We start from the raw sequence: 20,255 nt of genomic DNA on the forward strand, positions 1-20,255 counted from the left end.
AACACATATATATATATATATATATATATGCGTGTGTGTGTGTCAAGTTCATATTGCTCACTCCTACTGTGGAATGTCAAGCAAAGAGCATATTTATGCAAAGGATGTACAACAATAGAATCTGTATTTTTTTTATAACCAAAACATATGCAGAACAGGACAGGAGTATGGAGAATCCAAGAAGTGTCACCAAATGATTCTGTCAGGTCCCGCTTACGTGGTCTACAGCAAATAATAAATGCTATAATGGAATGTAAATCAGTAGCACATAAAGAGTCATGTTATGTCATATGGCGTTAGGAAAAACACTTCCTCCGAACTGTGGATTAGAGGAGTTTGATTTAGTAGGAATGAATGTCATCATTAGCTAAAATGAAAAGCTTTGGTTAATAGCGTTCATGCAACACATAAGTATTTCTTATAAAGAAGAGTTAATAGAGAAGTTAAACATTTAAGTAAATTGACTTTAAATGACTTAGAATGAAATAAAATAATTAATACCTGTACCTATGTAGAGATTTAACATTTCATGCAAGGGCATCTACTTTTTGTTGCATTTTTACCAAATGGAAAAACTGTCACCTTCTTTCTTATTCATAAGAAAGGCATCCTTTTCTTGTTTCATTTAACTCCTAACCATAGGCCTTCACCCCGAGCACAATTACGAAACCACAACAGCGGGCACTGTGTTTTTAGTCACTGAGCTGGTGGAAAGATCACAAAGATCTCTCTATGACTGGCTCAGTGATACATAGCACAGCAGCACTTGCCACTTACATTCCTCACATAACAGCCGCAGTCCTCAGTGCCTGGAAAGCTGCGAGGAAGCATGGCTGCAGCTTCCTAATAGGCTGCACACGCCTATGCTTATAACTGTATAACTTGTAACAATATTTGGTTTACATAGCAATTGAATTGCCTGTTTAAATGGCTGAACAATTGAACCACAAATAATAATAGTATTGGCATTGGCATTAATATGATTGCTTGTTGTAGGGATTGATGTGAGAAATATGACACTTCAGGAGTTGAATGAATAGACTCTGTTTAACCACCTGCTGTCCGGCCGTTGTAATTAAACGGACGGACAGCGGCTTCTTGAATGTGGGTGGGTGCTTTTAAAGCCCTGCCCGTGGCCGCCGCTAGGCGGCGTGCACGAATGGGAAATCGGCTTTGAATGTAAACAGCCAGCGATGGCTGTTTACATACAAGCATTCAGGTGTCTGTAGAGACGCCCGATCGCTTGTGATATGCGTGCGGGTGTGCGCCCCCCCCTCTGTCGCAGCCGCTGCAGGCGATCCCGAGCTCCGCTGTTCCCGGTGTGAGCCCGGGACCATCACAGCAGCTCTGTGGCCATAGTTCAAATGGACAGGAAGGGGGTATAAACATCCCGGTCAGCAAGTGGTTAAAGTGAAAAATATCAGATGGAGGAGACTTGTGGATTGTGAGCACCAAAATGAATCAGTGGTGGGAACACGCAGGGGGGAATTTATCAAAATTAGAGCAGATAGAATCTGGAGCAGTTGCCCAGGGCAACCAATCAGCTTCTCTCTTCAGTTGGTTCAGTTGAGATTTGAAAATGAAAGAGAGAAGTTGATTAGTTGCAGTTCACAGCTGCTCCAGATTTTTCCTGCTCCAGTTTTGATAAATCCCCCTTATAGTGTGGTGTCTTCGTTTGTTGGGTTAGGTTTGTGGTATGTGGGTTGGACAAAGCCAGGAAGCCGGAAAAACTTGCCATAACAGTCTCTGAAAATCATAGGAATCTACTTGATGGATTTCACCATTTTATTTTAGTGACTGAAATATCAATTATTATTATTTGTCCTTCGTTGTTTAATCTACAGTATCTAAAGGTTCATAAGGCTGAGAGAAAGAAATCATTACTATATATCTAAACCAAATCCAAAACCCAAAAACACATATCTGATTCTGCAGATTACAAGTACTTAGATGTGGTGCCAAGTACTGTAAGTGATCTGCAGACTCAAAAAAAATCATGTTTATTGTGCTAGAAATCTTGAGCCTGCGTGACTTTCTGTAGACTGCAATGAAATCTCAAACACTGTTATTAGCTTTCCTGGCTACAAAGCAATGCCCCTCTTTGAAATCGAGATGAGAAAAGAGGTAGGAGTTTGCAGTCTACATCAGGAGAACAGCCTATGGTGACAACACTGCCCCTCACAGATACAGTGCAATTAGTGAGAGTTATCACTCTAGGACAGTAAGAGTGTTACTGGCAGGATAATCTGGTAAAAATTGAGTGAACCTGCAATATATTAACTTTTTGTTTTTGAGTTTAGATACTCTTTAACCCGAATGGTTTTCTTACAACTAACATTATCCACAGTTATAATTACCAGTGGATAATATAAGAATATATTGATTCAGAAGACATTTTACAATCAGTGAGTAAATGATCAAAGGGATTTCATGTTCACTAGTCTTGAAATGCTTTTATAAATCACAATGTTTGGCAAACTATCGTGCGTAGAATTGTTTGTGTAGAAATATTTACACTCCTAAAAACATGTGCTGTTTCCATCTAATAATTAGGTTACAGAAGAATGTTTAATAAATATTAGTAGACATGTAAACACTAGTTATTTTTCCATGCTTTGACCCACAAAGAAGTGATGTTACGATGCAGTAATATATGGTAAAATTAGTTGTTGTTGTCAAGTTGTGTCATAACAATGTAACATACATTGTAAACTGCTTACTTATTAGCAATGAGTGAAGTACACAATTAATCAGTCATTTACACATGTGATTTGCCAATAGTGTTTCAAACTATGATTTATATTGTAAGGATTCAATTATCTAAGCTAACAAAGCTTACACTTAATTTCCCCTTAAGCTGAAATCTAGGTAAATATAAGTTAACTTTTCATCAAAATCTTAAAGGTAGTAGTACACTAAGCCAATTGGAGCTCTGTTGTTTTAAACAGTGCTGTCAGTCTGTACACTGAGCATGATTACACATAGGGAGAATGCTCAACAATGTAGTCTGCAAAGAGATAGCAGCTTGAGTTGTATGGGTTGAATTGCCTATCTCACAGGCTGAACGGAATTCCAATCCATTGGTAGGTCAGGCTGTTCACATGCTGTATATGTATTTCAACTCTATTTGGCTGCTTGCCTGGAGTTCAACATATCTGCAAGCTATTGCTTTTGTGCTAGCATCTCGTTTAGCCTATAGGTGTGGTGAAAAGTATTCCATCTCATATGAAAGTTCTGAAAGTTTGGTGGATTTAGCCAGAAATGCAACTTGCAGGCAAATTTTTAGTCTGTTTTAACATCATGATTTCTTTGGATAACCTCTTGGAGAGAAATGAGTCAACCGGTAATATTTATTTTTTAACATATTGCTAGGTCCAAGAACCAAATTCAGTATCAGCATTCACCTTGGACACGTCAACCTTCCACATTGAATGAAAAATATCCACTTTTGCAGCCAAATTGGGATAACGTCCATTTTATATTTGTTACATGTTTCTCATTCACATAGAATGATGTGAATAGATCTAAAAGCATTGTATGTTAATGAGGCGAATCTCAGTCTGCCTTAAGTCTTTCTATTAGGACAATCAGCATTTCCTGTTACTGAAATTGAGAGAGAAGCCTGCAAAGGCCTACAACATAGAATTAGGTAAAGAAATAGAAAAAAGTAAGATATTTTAAATAATATATATTTTGAGATTTGCTGTGTGAATAGAAACACATACCAAACATGTAGTAGGGGTTTTCTCAAGTTTGCTTTTGAAAGTGGTAATACACTTTAAGTCATTAGTGACTGTGTCCATTCTTCAAATTTAACAACATAATGCAATATAATAAAATGTCCATTCATCCAAAGAATTTGGACTAATTAACAAAAGGAATACATATCAAACACCCAAACAACCTCATGCTAATATTAGACAATTACCCTGAACCTGAATAGGTGTTTGAAGGGCATGCAGGTTCACTGCATCATTTCATTTACTCCTTTAGTAAATTAGTCCTGTGGAGTGTGTTTTAAGTACTTAGTTACGTGATAAAAATCTGTTAAAGTCCTTACTATTTCTGAAAAAAGGAAGGTTATCTGAGATAAAATAAAGATTACAGTCTTACAAGCATTGATTGACTCCCCATTTGACCTCCGCCAGATTTGAAATCATATCCAGATTTTGAGTCATATTGAGGCTGGTAGGGCTGTAAAAAAGACAATAATGTAGAAAAAGAGTTATTACTTAAAATACATAAATATTTAATTTACAGGCGTCCCCATATCTTTTGGAAAGTGATGTCTTATGGTAGTAAAATAGAAGGTAAATGCAAATATTTATAATATATAGCTGCACGCTGCACGTTTGTAAAGTCGATAACAAGTTGTCTTATGGAAATGCTTCTTTTCTTCTGAAATATGAATTTCAAACTTTCAGACTGGATGATATTTATTGTAATATTTTATGTCTAGACTCTACAGTGTGTAAAATATGAAATCTACAGACAATATGGTCAGTGTCAATTACCATTTTAAATGTCATAGGGAATCAAGTACAGCTTTATGTATGTCTTCACCATTGTGTGCAATCATGTATCCAGCCTATATTTCTTATTAAATATACTAAAACCCCTTGGCAAAAATCATTTTGCGGGCTACAGAACATTGCTTTACTGGATCCTGCTATTCCTGGGATTTATACTGGAAATACTTTACTTTGGGAAGTTCAGCAGAACACAAAGGTTAGTTCTATAATGAACATGTCTGCCTTCCAAAATGCAGTGCACTCTGCACCCTACTGAATCACATCCCAAGCCATGTGTTAGTCCCGGCCCTCCCTATATAAACTATTACCTATTGTTTGACATCAGTTCCTCTCTGTGTATGGACATAAAGATACAGATGTCTCACTGAGAACAGGGTGTGATGAGACAGCTACCCTGTCCAACCCTATTGAATCTCTGCACTGGAAACACTGTGATGCTCCTTCAACAAGATGAGGTGTAAATGTAATTGTGCACCTTCCCATTCTATCCTGCATGTTAGCCTCAAGATAAATGTAACATTTCCAAAAGTATTGCTGTGCAATATTAGTCTTTACTTAACCTCATTTAATCTTAAACTAGAAAGACTCATTCACACCAGCCTAGTCTGCTGTGGCTTGTAAAACACATTAAAGGGAATCAAATCTGGAGCAGACAGTATCTGGAGCAGTTGCCCATGGCAACCAATCAGCTTCTCTCTTTCATTTTCAAAGCATTACTGAAGAAACTGAAGAGATAAACTGATTGGCTTCTGTGGGCAACTACTCAATCTCAACCATGTGAGGGATAGATAACACTCTGCCCTGCCACCTCTCTGTCAGAAGTGGTTGCCACCTCTCAAACCTCAGATTAAAGCAACATTAGACACTGCTGAGCTGAGGAAAGTTCTAGGCTCCTCCTTAGCTCTGGAGTATCATAGTATCATCTGACACAGGTCAGGGAAAGAGCTGGGAGGACTTCCCTTACATTGCCATATGCCGCTGCATCTGAGGTTTGATGAGTGAATTTTACAGGGGGACAGGGGGATTTGTTTTGTGTGTGATTTTAGCTTAGGGGGTAGAAAATTAGTGCTGGCCCCTGCACTGTGTGTTACATATTACTGACCTATGAACTCTGCGTTACTTACTACAGACCCCTGGATTCCTTTCAACAAACCATTCTTACATGCCTTGCTCGGTTACCACCTTAATAAAAAAAAGTGTGCTACACCCTGGTGATCTTTGATTTCCATGTTATTCAATTACATTTCCATCTCTCCAGGGTTGCTACCCCTGATCTATGTCCTCTCACTCTTGTGTCATCTCCTGAAAATATGATTATAACTTACATGAAAATAATAATGTGTACAATATTTTTTCTCATAGAACCTACCTATGAAATGTGGAATGTGAAAATGCAAAATAGAGTTTACATACCCCTCCAGGGGAAGCACAGTTTTCACAAATTCCAGGAGGGCCAGGAGGACCAGGTACACCAGGACCGCCATTCTCACCATTTCTGCCAGGAATGCCATTAGTGCCCTGATAAGAAATATAAATACTGTGTTATATACAGCAATTCTTGCCAGAATACCTCATTTTCATCTGTACTATTGGTAATTGTTAAAACAGTTTATTTGCCTGTTTGTGCATCTGAAAACTCCATTAAACATCTATTTGTTGGTTTGGCCTAAAGTGACAGTCTCATTGTCCCAGGTCGGCTAGAACTATGAGGTGAGTGGAAATCACTCATCTCATAGTTCTCCTTTAATTACATAAGCTTCTTAGGCAGTTCTTTTTTCTTTCTTTGTATTTATTTATTTATTTTATTAATTTTTTTTCAAGTAGTGTTCTTTGTATTTGTGTTTTTTTTTTCCTTTTTTGTTCATGTATTTAATCCTTATTTTTGTACTGTCTCTTTTTTAATGTTACTTATTTACTATATGTTTTTAACTTTCATTGAAAGAAACCTAAAATAATAAAGCTTATAGGAGGCTGTGTTTTGTCACAAGAATAGGTTCATAATAGTTGTAAGGATACATGTAACCCTCAGGATAATTTGTCAATAATTTATTTGTTCAGAAATGTTTATTGAAATACCTTTTATTAGAAATATTAAATATGTTGATTATGTTTATTACACCTATGTCCTGTCCATACATATATCTGTTTGATTGTAAATATTTACTGTTTAGATAGTTTCTTAGCTTTGAGACATTCTAAATTAGTAATGTAAAAAAACAGCTAAATACAATTGATCCCTCCCCCAAACCTTCTATTTTAACCAGCTGTGGTCCTTGCTACAAGCTACAAACCCCCAAAAACTTTACTGAAGTACACAGGGTGTGTGAAGTACTCCTTGTCCTTCTGCTTCACTACCAATCTCCCCTTCACATTTGCTGGTATTTTGAGTTTGTTTAAATACAGCTGCTGCTGTCAAACAACAGACCTTCTGACACGGTGTTTATAAACACTGTTCAGGTGTGAGATCGGGACATATAAAGTAACTTTGTTACTTTTGCATTTAGACTCAGTTCACATCTTTGCAATGTGGGAGCAGAGGTGTGAGCAAAGGCTGAGGCCTCATGCACATTAAACACATTCAAATGTATATGTGAATGATAAATAACTTTTAGGTTTTCTAGATCACTGTTCTTGTGTTTAGAACCGGGCTTAACGGCCCCGGGATGCAGAAAATTCTAGTGTGTGTAAACACAGCTAGGCTGAATGCACCTTGATGCTGCTAAATGTCTAGATGTGCAATCAGCCATAGCTTTGAACGGCATTCAATGGCACCTGGACTCATATATTTCCATTGCCGTGTGCATAAGTCCTTACTCTGTTTCATTCATCTGCAAATGAAAGGGCATCTGCAAAAGTTGTCAGTTGAAGCAACATGATAAGTAAATAAAACATTGAATCTCTTAATAATCCTTAGTTTACCCTAATCAGCTCTAATTAAGGCCTTATTCCCTTTCTCCCATGTTGTTTATTGTCATATTATCATTTGTCAATACCTTTGCATTGTTTTGGACCAGAATTATAAATTTAGTGCCATTTTAAACAGGACAAATTATAAAATGTATATTTTTTTGTCTACAAAATCTTTTTTTTAATTGACAACGTTTAATAGTATGACTGATTTGATTATGCTTATAGACTCACTGGGAGTGTCGCTCCTGTGTCCTCTGCGATCCATGGGGGTGAATGACATTGACCCTATCTGGGGATTACCACTGGAGAAGGAGGGGGATATGAGACATACACCATTCCCCAACCTGTTTTGTATGTATAATTATGTACTTTGATATTTTTTACAACATTTTCTGGACTGTTAAATATGGATCAGTTCATTAAATATACTTTGTGTATCTGTATTAATCAGATTGCACAGCTGGGTGTGAGGAAGCGGATCAGGTCTGCGAAACTAGTTACCTTCATTTTTTGCCCTGCGCAGTACACTGACTACATGCACCTGATTTTCATACAGTTTGTATTGGAAAGGGTATTCTCTCTCTCCCCCTTTTTTCTTGATTATTACAGTATAATAAGAAACACTGCGCAAGGACAATGTGCTAAATTTTGTTTAGGGTTGAGGGATATCTTTTATGCATTACTTATATTTGTTTTTAAACTAACACTAATTAAAGCAAAACAATCATGCTTAGTTTTAGTGTTGCTACTTTTGAGTCTATGGATTGCAAAACACTTTCACCAAAAAGAAAGCCTTGTTTATCCAGAAAAAACAATAAATGTATTACTTTGTAATTTGTTACTAAATAAATTATTACCTAATTATTACTTAATTAATTTTTGCCAAATAAACAGGCCTGTAGCAAAGGTGTCAGAATTGCTCTGGTCAATAGAGGGTGCACATAATTATATTTATACAGGGTCATCTATATCTCAACAATGAAGACCCAATTACTTAATTTGTATCTGTGGTTTGTATTTATGAATTATCACTTTGCTGTAATTACCTTCTAAAGCTTTCATGCAGATAGGTCTCATTTCCAACTCTCTTGTGGCCACCACGAGTCAAGGCTTAATACATCTAAAACATTTTAAACTTTTGATAAAATAATCACTTACTTTGTCACCTTTCTCTCCTTTTGTTCCGGTTTTTACACCACCATTAGTAGGGGTAGGCTGTTCATAAAGAAGATATAGAAAATAATTATGTTTTTTGTTGTTACATTTTTCACCTATGGTTTTAAAATATGACTAAATTTGTGGAAAAACCAAAAAAAAAACAGATCTGGAGCAGGCTTGTGTCAATATCATATATTTTGTATTATTCATGAAAGAGCATTGGTGGACTTGGGGAAGGGAAGAAGTAAGGGGTGGTGAGTGCCAATTGTAAACTACACCTTAACTTAGTCCTAGAGTGATCCAATTCAGGAATTCTGTCTGCTTCTTTCTAACAGTGTTGGTCCTTTGTAAAGCTATGAAAGGTCTTCTGACCCCAGCAGATGTAAAAGCTGGCTGTAGGTCCAGGAGGTAGATATCAAATATTAGGGGTAGTTTAAATTACATTCTCCACTCACTTACCTTGACTCCCCAATCCTCTTTTTTCTCATAATTAGTGGAGCTGTCACTTATGACAATTTTGTATTGTCTTATTTATTAATATGCACTTTAACGTTTTAATCATGTAAAAAGAAAATTCATGTTTACTTATTTTATCTACACATAACTGGATAAGTAAAGTGGATATTAACACAAATTACCATGTAAAGATTCTTAGCTCCTTTAGTAAAATAGTCTCAAGGAACCTATGATTTTACAGATTTATTCTTAAATGTTTAATGAAAAAAACCCAATAAAAGCTATTTGGTACCTTGCAGCTCTGTTGTGTTTGGCACAGGACTGTTATATTTTAGGGCAATTAAGGGTTAAGGTTAAGTTAAGGGCTATGTTTTAGGTTAGGTTAAGGGAACATTTCCATTTCCCAAGCAAGCAAACATAGTAGTATCTTTATAATTAACTCCAATAGCTGGTACAAATGCAGCCATAGCAGAGGAAACAGCACTGTTACTGATGTGCAAATATAGACTTTTGACAAAGGTTTGCAACAGCTACACCCTCTTTTGCAACTCTAACCACTCCCCTAAAATATAAAAAACACAGAAAGTAGTTGGATCTTGGGTACATATCTATATTAAACTGACAAGATAAAACCCAGCATTAGGTGAACAAAGAACATGCAAAATAACTACAATAAACTTTGAATTTTTACAGATTTGCAATGTATCTACTAAATTGGAGTGTGGACCTGTGTACCTGTAAAATCTTATGATGTGTGTGGTTATTGTACTCCCAGATCCCACTCTGTGCAGAGATTTTGTTGGACCCGGAGAAAGCAACGTAGATCTATCTACACCCAATCAAAAAGTCTGACTGGCATGCTGAAGGAGGCTGAAGATGATTTTATTAGGCACAATCTTTCTCTTCCTGTCCAGATTGGCTGCAATCTGCATTACGTATGCTGTTCTTTCATGATGTGTTTTGAGCATCAATATCCCAGATCGATGGTCGTTGTTGACCGGTGGGAGCTGCCTCTATGGTGTACCAATGAACTTTACAGCCGGATTTCTCTGCAAACCGGGGGCGCCGGTATTGCTTTTTTCAGTGTTTTGAGCATGTTTATATGGAATCCTTACGGTCTTCTACCACTTCTCACAAACTTGCCACATAAGTGATATCATTTAGGCTGCATAGGGAGTAGAACTTATACCTTCTGACAAAAGTCATATCTGATTTCTGGCACTGTGGCCATACCAGCAACTTTTCTTGGCCTAAACATGTGTCATGCTCTCTTGTACTCATCCCAACCAGTGTCTGCATTTTGTCTCAGAACCTTAGTATATAATATACCACACAGACCTTGGTGCCAGCAACCTTGCCCTCCCATTTCTCTTGGATTAGGTCTAAAGGTCTTCTTACTCATCTTCCATATAGGATTTAAAATAGGGAACAGCGTGTGGACTCCTGGGATATCTCCCTTTAAGCAAACCGTTCCCAGTCCTGCCATTCCACAAACATCTCAGTCCCACTGAAATGCTCACACAGACTTTTCATTTGTGGGGACAGCAACTGAGGTTCAAAAGAGGCTGAGTCCACTGGGTCAGAGGAAGAAAAAGGGTTATAGGTACTATGCCACTACATTGTGACCAGAGAGTACGCCTCTGCAGCCTTTATAGTATTAAGAGTGTATTAACACCGGCAGTACATTGTCATCAGATTCAACAATTACATTTTCTACATCAGACATACATGTACTGGGTAACTGTGCATGCACGGTGGTTATTCCATCCTGATCTACTTCCCTAGAAGAAATGTGCATCTCCACTTTGCCCAGATAGCACACCCACATTTTTACACATTACCATGATATGTCCGGAGGGTAAAGTTGGTGAGTCTTGGGTGCCCATTTAGAAGGGGCATAGCATGAGTACAGAGTCCTCAGATCTGCACCCAGCCGCACAGGTGTAAGAAACTTGTCCAAGACTCTCACATGTGAGTGGGTTCCATGACTCCAGTCAGTGTAATACATTTCTCTGAGATGTTATCCTTTTTGTTCACAAGTTTAAAGTGAACAATTGTGACTTCTGTGCCAGTGTCTCCAAAACCTGTGACAATTTAATTGCCAATGATGACGGGCTGTAGGTTGGTGTCGTTGCGCATTGCTTTTCAACTGATGAACAGATCAGAGGAGTGGGTGTTAGCTGGCTAACCGGGAGAAGTTGGCTTCTTCAGCTAAGGAAAATTGCTCTCAAGGTGCCTGGCTTGCCACAAGTGTAACACCTATCAGCATCAACTGATGCTGGCTTGTTGCCAGGAGCTTCAGATGCTACTTGATGAGAGGTTTGACTCACAAGTGTAACAGGGGCTGTCGTTGGTGATTTCCCTGATTTCCTGCCACTAGGAGGAGAGCTGTGGTGGTCAGATAACGAAGTGCTTACAATAGTATCTGCTAAGTATGCTGTGATTTCGGCAGACTAAGACTAAGGCTCCAAACTGCCGAACTCTTGTGGTACCAACATGACTTACAGGAATCTTTTTTCAGTTCTTTACTCCACTGCCGGAATGCGATGCATAACTAGCTTACCACATTCGTGTAAGTGTCGGCAGCTCCTTTCTCCAGCGATTTGAATTTCTTGCAGTGTTCTTCTTAGGTCAATTGATAGTTTGTGATTAAGCATTACTTTAGGGCCAAATGATCATCATCCGTGTTGCTTGGCAAGTCCACATAGGCATCCAGGGCTTTGCCTCTTTTCCCCGGCATCAGATACCAGAGGGTGCAAGGACCCCGTGTACTTTTCTAGAGATACTATAGTAATATATGCTTACAAGAAAAAAACAGCCTTGCATCATGGGAGAGTGGATCATCATGTACAGTATATAATTATCATTGAATGCACTCAACTGAATTGAAGAAAAGAAAAAAGGTGTATCTTGCAGTGGAAGCAGTATAGCTTATAGGGATAAGCTCTTCAAATGGTTGCAGGAATAACTACTAGAAACCAATCTTGCGCCAAATAACACAAATTTACCGATAAAGCAACTCCTCTAACATCAATGGCAATACAGTGAAAATATACTAAGGAATAAAAATAAGTAGCTTTTTTGAGGCTGTGAATATCCTGTATTTCCCTGTCCAGCAGTATCTTGAGTCCAGATGTGGAAGAACAACAAGGGGCAGAGATGTCAAAGTCCAGCAATCCTCCGTAGCCAGCGGCAGCAACTGAAGAAGTGAGAACTTGGATCTCCCAGGTACAGAGAGATGAACCTACAGGATGGTAGCAGGTAGTGACATTCATCTCACAGCTTCAGTTAGGCAGCTAAGCAGCACTTCCAGGTAGTGAGGTTGGTACTGGGACAGTACACTAGGTCCTTGTGCCCTCTATCTTCCTTTGTATTTTGTTTGCAGTGTGGTTCTTCCTTGATCAATTTTCAAAGTGTGCAGAAGTACTATTGTGTTTGGAGAAATACCTTATGACTATTGATCTAAGATATGAACCTAAAGTGACACTAAACTCAGGAGTTAAATTGTAAAAATGCATTAAAGTACGTTATCTATTAACAATACGGTACCCTATATATGCATCACTCAGCTGTAGACTGAGATTGTAGTTATTCTTGGGAGCGAGCTACATTACAACACACACAGGGGCCATGGGAAACAAAGATAGCCACCATCCAGAAGGAAGGACAGTGTCAGCACGAATTCAGAGGTGATTTGAGGATCTACAGCCAAGTGATACACATAAGCTACATTTCTGTTACCAGTTAGAGAACTTGAATACATGTTTAAGGTTTCACTCCTGAGTTTAGTGTAACTTTACGTTAAGGTACCACAGACCACTAAGGGAGACCACAGACTCCATACGGCTACAGGCACCCCCTTGATCGTTATCTTTAGTGTTTTGTGGATGACTTTAGAGATATCACAGATATGCTAGCTTGATGTGGCCAGGTGTCCCACCCTATTCTGGTTCATCCCAGTCCGTGCCTAGGGTCTGTTCGGGACTGGGTTTAAGCTATATCCTCACAAGTGGCATTGAGGAACCCGGCCTTGGGGCAGCAGGGAGAGTAAATCCGGTCCTGCTGGCTGTATTACAGTAATAAATACTGAGTGTCAATAGGGCTTTAACTCGCACAAGATAGTGAATGTCAATTACATCCCACAGGCCAAACACACCCCTGCCTTTCCTATGACAGTCACATGACACTGCTCTTTGCATGGATCATTAATTAGAAGCAGTGGTTGGAGATAGAGATGAGGGCTTAGCCGATGAGCATTTCTTTTAGCAAAAGTCAAAATGTGCATATCAGCTTTTAATTTAGCTTCTTCTTCTTAGACTGCATGTTTTAGGGAAAGGGAGGGTGCACTTAACACAGCTGATGGAGTCGATTATAAAGGTACCATTATGTTTACATGCTTGGGTAAAGGAAATGTTCTTTTTAAAAGGAAATGTGTGCCTGGAACAATATGAAGGCAGCTATTGCTGACCTCCTGAAAATGTTATTTGCCTGGCCTTCTCTGTTTTTAGTATGTTCTGAGTCACTGGCCTGGAACAAGAGTACAGCAACTAAAGGCAGAATGAAGTCAAAATTCCTGTTTTTGGTTAATATTAGTTTTTGGTTAGTGACTTGGATAAATATCTTCTTTAACTGATACCTACAGGTGAAGCTGTTGAACATATTGGACAGCACTCTCCAAATGGAATCTCAGGGTTAGGGCACTCAGGATCGGTATCATCACACAGGATTTCATCACACAAAACGTTCCCACCGTCACAAACACAAATTTGGCAAGGTTCTGGTTTCCAGACATCCCTGTCGGCATAAAGCTGTCCATCGTGAGTACATGCTGACACTTGTTCTGTAGAAAAAAAAGAGGAAAATAAGTCAGGAAATTGTGATTTTGGCGAGCCTTTATATCTATCACATAGTGATAAACCTCTGCCCTTTTACCAAAATAGAAAATTCTTGCTTTTTGAGATCTCGATAATGCACATTTTGTGTCAGGTGACACTAGTAAAAAAAATAATGTCCATTGCTTCTGGTTTAACCTAAACAGCCCCGATGCTGGCGACGTACACTGTACGTCGTCAGTCACGAAGGGGTTAACACTATTCCCTTCTATAGTTACACATTTCAGCTATCTGATTTTGGCCTCCTTGGAGCTGACAACAACATTGGAAACAACACATAGGCTAAATAGTCCCATTGCATTACCATCTGCCACAAAAAATACATTTGCATTAATCTATCCAAATTGGATATGCAGTACGGATGTTCAGATACCAAGTACTGTACTTGGTACAAGTACAAGTACTGATACTTTTCCAGCTACAAGACTAGACTAGAGAAAAACTCAAAAGTTAGGAGGCAGCTATTATTTTTAGGCAGTATTGGCTATGTGGCTCCTGGGATTTGTGCATCCCTGTTTTAATTTATGATATGTTTTTAAATATATATATATATATATACATATATATATATATATATTTTAGGGATGCACCGATATAATTTTTTCCAGACCAAGTACAAGTGTTTAGTGTCAGTTTTTCTAAAACAATACAGTGGTGAAGCGCCAGGGCCCGGTTGCAGCTGCAACCGCTGTGGCCCTGGTAGTTCTCATGAAAATACCAAGTATCGGCACTGGTATCTGAACTGGTATCTGAACTGGTATCTGAACATCCCTATTATGCTGTGTGGCAGAAGGGTGCCAATCACAAGGCTGAACAGCACTCGTCCACCCCTGTCTGTAATAAGTAACCACCAACAGTGTTCCATACTCCATACTCCAATGGTATAGGAAAATACATCTGTTCTCTGCTCTGCTCTGCTCTGCTCCGTGTGAACACTGAGACAGGAGAGCTGAACATGCAGCCTTCCTGTGCCAGGAATCCGAGCACAGTGCTGTGCTAAAACTCCTGTAATGAAAGTGACAGATTCAATAAAGAGAACCTGTCATCTCCAAATGTTATCACACTGCTATCTCTGCCCAATTGTTTATATTTTGCCAGCATCCGTCAGAATGTCATATTGCAGCAGGAGTTCATCGCGTGCAGACGAGTCGGCTGGCCTCAGGTTTTTTTTTCATTTTGCAGAGTTGTCATAATCGTGGACAATGCTGGACGTCGTGATTGACCTTGGTATTCTGGTAGGAATTTTAGGGAGGAACCCCACCCCCAAAAATAGGTGAAAAACCGTGGTGTCCTCCTAAAATTCCTACCAGGTATGACTGGTATGACTTGGGGGGGGGGACCCAAGACATTTTTTAAATTTTTTTAACATGGGGTCCCTTCTAACTTTTCTACCAGACCTAAAAGTTCTGGTATGAGTCGGGAGGGAGACCCCACACCGTTTTTTAAAACATTTTATGTACATGTAATTTTTTTGTTCTGCTCGCTACCTCGGAGGTAGCGAGCAGAATAACTGAACCAAATGCCATTCTGGGGCATTCGGCTATTTACTCACTGCCGTTCGGCCCCTATGAGAATAGGGGAGAGCGGCAGGCAGTGAACAGCCTGAGGTTCGGCTCAGTCGATCCAGATGTTCGATCAGCTGAGTCGAACGTTCTCTTCATTCGGCTCAGCCGAACATGCTGAACATGCTTGGCTGAACCGAAGCCAGCCGAAGGCAGCCGATGTACAGCTGAAATCAGCCATACAGGGCCGAAGTGAACAGCCGAACAGCGATTGGCTCACTTCACTTCGGCTAGGTTTTTCACTCAACTGCCTGCGGCAGCTAAGTGGGTAACCCCCAAGACTTCGTCTGATTTGTTTGGGCGCCTCTGCTGACCTAGAAAAATAGAGAGGGTTAATCTCCATAGCAGGCACACGCAGAAAGCAATACAAACTTGACAGAGAGTTTAACACTTCCCGTATGCAAATCTAAAAAAACAGTTTTGCCTTTATATACACTATATACACATCACAAGCATCATTATCAGTGGCTCTAAATTGTTCATAAAAAGCACACACACCTTTATACACAATACATGAACAGGGTTTTTTTTTCTCTGTCCCATCTCCATAACCAGATTAGTTATCTTAACACAATTATAGACAAAATGTTTAATGGCGACTAATGGATTTAAGACTAAATGACACCTAAATGAATACAAAACAGCTGTATTATTTCATTATTAAATTTTTGTACTTTGTTCTTAATGTGAAACGTGAACGACTGTTCTCTTGATGTTATTCAGATTGAGTCTAGCTTTGAAAATACACAAATAACTATCCCCTGCACTACCACAATTTCTCCAGCAGATGGCAGAGTTACAATTTTATATGCACATCTGGAGCTAATAAATTGCATACCTGATTTGAACTTAACTGAAACGAGATATCAGCTGCACAAAAAAAGTGCTGTTTTGGCAGATTTTTCAGTGTCGAATAATTGTACTTTGGGGTTTATACATCTGTGCTGTTTTAGCTTATTTAATGTATGATTACTATGTGCAGATGGGGATTATTTGTTAGAATGCTATGGCACACTGCAACATATGTTGCACAGACACATTGAACGAAGGGTCCTAAACAGTTGTTAAAAGTATTCATGAGAACATATTGGCACTGTGATCTATAATTAAAGGGGCGGATGTGTACCTAAAACCAGCTGTCTCTGCAAATTGAGAGGCTGAGGATTAAATTGTATTTAATGCATGCTGTCACCCCGAAATTAAATTTGAAGTTGATGAATGACAGCAAGAAAGATGCCATTTCCTCTCTTGTGCTGAATATGTTCAGCTTTTTGAATGTGAATTAATTTTCCATTTATGTTATTAGCATAACAAATCTGAACGAAAAAAAGTCTTACAGTAATGCAATACTTTACCCAATTATAGTAGCATTGGAAAGCATATATGTGAATGGGACTCTATTGGTAGTGGGGTACTCGCTTGCCATGGGGTTATTTCCATTTTGAATCTTTTTATTTTACAGTAGTGCTGCTAAACGTACTAGTGTCCTTTGAACACTAGTAGGATCATTGAGTGCACAGTGAGTCTCCAAACCAAGGAGGCCTTAGCTCCCTTATCTGCAAGATGAGTGACTTCTGGCCACTCGACCTTGCATGCCATTATTTCTCTATGAAGGAATGATTGTACTTGCAATCAGTTAGCACCTAATAAGGAAGCATTACAATGGTGCCATGGAGATGGGGGTGGAAATTCTTAACCTTGGTCCCAAATCACTTCTGGGGCAGATTTTAACTCCCCCCCATCAATCATGTGTACACACCCAATAGCAGTCCAAATTCAACAAAAGATCACAAAATGCTAACATTCACCTATACATAAAAATGACCAGATATATTTTTGTACAGCTTTGCTTTGCTGTATTATAGTAATGCTTTTACAGCCCTGCTGTATTATTTAACTGCAACTAGGGTGCGTTCCTGTAGCGTGTTTGGGTGCTATTCAATGCCACCACAATGCAGCAAGACATATTTCATGTATTACTGCACATTGCGGCATAGCATGCGTTACATGGAAGTGTAACATGCGTTGCTGCATTGCAGTGCCATTCATTTTGATAATACACTAAGGCAGCGCACCTGTGCTGTAGCGTGCTGCAACTACAGCAACACATGGTAATGCATTGCAGTGCATTGCAAAAAAGGGTCATGTGCTTTTTTTTTTTTTAGCATATTAGGCAAAAATTATTTTCAATGGGCTGCTTCAGCATGTGTAATAACTTGTGTCAAACCACCTCAAAAATTTAAATGGTCCTTTAGGATAATAACTGAATCCCAGTACACAGCCTGGCTTGGTTTTTGGATCCCAAGTTGTCTCCAGCACATATACTGTAGGTGGGATTACATGATTATATTGAGCTCCACGCTGTCCTCCATCTTTTTAACCTTAGTGCAGTTTAGATTCAGAACATTTACTTTCTGATTTTACCCAAGACCCATGTGTATAAGTTTGAAACACTGCTTTTAAAATAAATTGCAGGTTTTAAGTATAAAGAAATATTTTGAGGTTATTATCTGGAACATTGTTTTCTCAAGACAGTTGATTTATATCAGCGCTACATTGCCAACAGACACATGTGGCAGAGTTATAGAAAACATGTTGAGTTATGATCAAACCTCTGCTTTTTTATTGATGTTTGATATGGTTGGCACACATTGAGTAACAAAAAGCACAAAACAGATCAAAGTTATACTGAACACAACGAACTGATTTAAAAGCGTTTTACAAGGTTTCCATTCTGCCATCTTGCTCAGCTATTTAATAGCACAGTTCAATGTGTAATTTAAAGCTACCAGCCTTGCCTGTCTGAGAACAAGAGACACATAACATTACCTATACAGTTTTGAGGTGCATTACATTACAGTGTATGTATAATGTTTCGAACATTTATTTTCTTTGTTGTACTCTATCTTTATCAAGTTTGTAGGTTAGGAAAGATGACAAATGTCTTGTATATGCTTCATCTGCAAAAACTCACTTTAGAATAATGTAATACCTGGACATTGCTTTACATTCCTAACCAGGCTGATGATCAATAATAATTTAATCTCAAATATTTTCTAGTTGCCTTTTTAACTTATGGTATTAAAACAAGCATGGGATGTGTAGATGCTTTCATATAAGTTCTGCCCATATATAGGGATAATCAAATAACCAGGTCTGATTTTAAGACAGTGGTTTCTGCATTGGGTATTGTGGTAGTAAGGTTCAGCTGGGTAGGAAGTCTCTCCTGCTCTTAGCACATTGGAGGATACGGCTCATATATTACACTGAGAAAGCAACACTATCAGTTTGACAGCTCGTCAAACTGATAGTGGAGTCCCACAGATTACATTGGGAGAGATTCTCTGCTGGTGTCTTCTGCGGGGCTGGGTTGTCCTTTTGACAGCCATGTTCTCTTACATGTATTAGGAGTGGCTGTGAAAACCTTTGTATGAGTGAAGGCTTCACACCTAAAGCCTGTAAAGGTTGCAGCCTTCATTGATAGATGAGTGCTTTTGTGCAAATCAAAGTATTGCCCATTGATATGCACATAATGGCACTTAATGGCTTCCAATAAACCTGCAACTGTCCAAAAAAATAAAGAAATCAACAAAATATTTAAAAAGTAGTTACTAATTAAGCAATTTCTAACCCTTGTTAGCCCTTTCTACAGTATTTTGTTGGTAATTTCTTTTTTACCTTTTGTATGTATATTTGTATCCATTTTATTTATTAGTTGATTCATTTGAAAGCTTCTATTTTATTTGTTAATGCTTTGGACTAGAAACATACTTAGTGCATTTATAAGCGGGACAATAACAGAATTACATTTGCACTATTGATAAGTTATAAGCTATGTTACTTTAAAGATGGGAAAACACATTTTGATTATCACACTGTTAATGTAAACCTGGTTCTGTTTCACCATACTCATTATCATTATGATGAAATCTCACTGGTGTCAAAACACCCATTCAGTTTTCCATAAACAAAAAGGTTGCAACACTTGGGAAAGTGAACAGTGGTTGCCATGTTAACAACCTGCATTGCCCTGGCCACAGTACATGCAAATATGAAAGCTCATTTCAGCTCAGACGGGATGGGGGCATATTTAGCACATGCTCTACGGGAGACAGAAGACTTTTGCCGACACTCTTCTGGGTGTAACAGTGCACACAAGAAACCTTAAACTACCCCCGCCCCCTCCTCCTCTGAAAGCTGCTAGCTGGATCTTCTTCAGCTCAGCCGTGCAGTTCTGTGCCTTCTCTGATGCCCTTTGCCAGCTTCTTTGAAGTAACAAGAACAACTGAGCCCGAACTTGCCTCCAGCTATTCAGGGGATAGTGGGTGGAGTAGTTTGTGCTGTTGTGAATGTCGAGCCCACAACAACACAAGCCAACAACTGCATTGGTCCGAGAAACCACACAATGAATAGAGTTTGCTTGTTCTACCAAGGCTTACACTGGTTTCCTCACATACTCCACATACTTGGTTGTATGCTTATAAGATAGGGACTTTAGATGGTAAGCTCCTTGGGGGCAGGGACTGATGAGAATAAATAGTATGTGAAAACAGTGTAAATTCATGGTACTATATCATGTGCCTGTAATAAAACATTTTTTTTTAAATTTATATTTGATTTCTGAAGTTAGATCTCTGAGTTCTCTAGCAACTGCAAAGGGCAGTTCTGAAGTGTGAAAAAGGTTAGTAGTTCCTGGAAACGTGTTTTTTTTAAACCAGGCATAGGCACACAATAATATATATATA

The 20,255-nt window shown here is 38.7% G+C and overlaps 1 protein-coding gene across 1 annotated transcript in view; it reads right to left on the reverse strand.

Annotated features, from left to right (window-relative positions):
• The window catches only part of COL4A3 (collagen type IV alpha 3 chain), an 89,989-nt gene that overhangs the window by 57,042 nt on the left and 12,692 nt on the right, over window positions 1-20,255 (reverse strand). Inside the window, exons 2-5 of the mRNA XM_018556079.1 lie at window positions 13,697-13,896; window positions 8,601-8,657; window positions 5,946-6,050; window positions 4,114-4,194 (exon numbers count right to left, since the gene is read on the reverse strand). Of these exons, the coding sequence (XP_018411581.1) occupies window positions 4,114-4,194; window positions 5,946-6,050; window positions 8,601-8,657; window positions 13,697-13,896 (443 nt within the window). The remainder of the gene's footprint in view (window positions 1-4,113; window positions 4,195-5,945; window positions 6,051-8,600; window positions 8,658-13,696; window positions 13,897-20,255) is intronic.

Source organism: Nanorana parkeri, unplaced genomic scaffold, assembly GCF_000935625.1.
Source record: "Nanorana parkeri isolate BGI_ZX_2015 unplaced genomic scaffold, ASM93562v1 scaffold224, whole genome shotgun sequence".
In the NCBI taxonomy this organism is placed as follows: Eukaryota; Metazoa; Chordata; class Amphibia; order Anura; family Dicroglossidae; genus Nanorana; species Nanorana parkeri.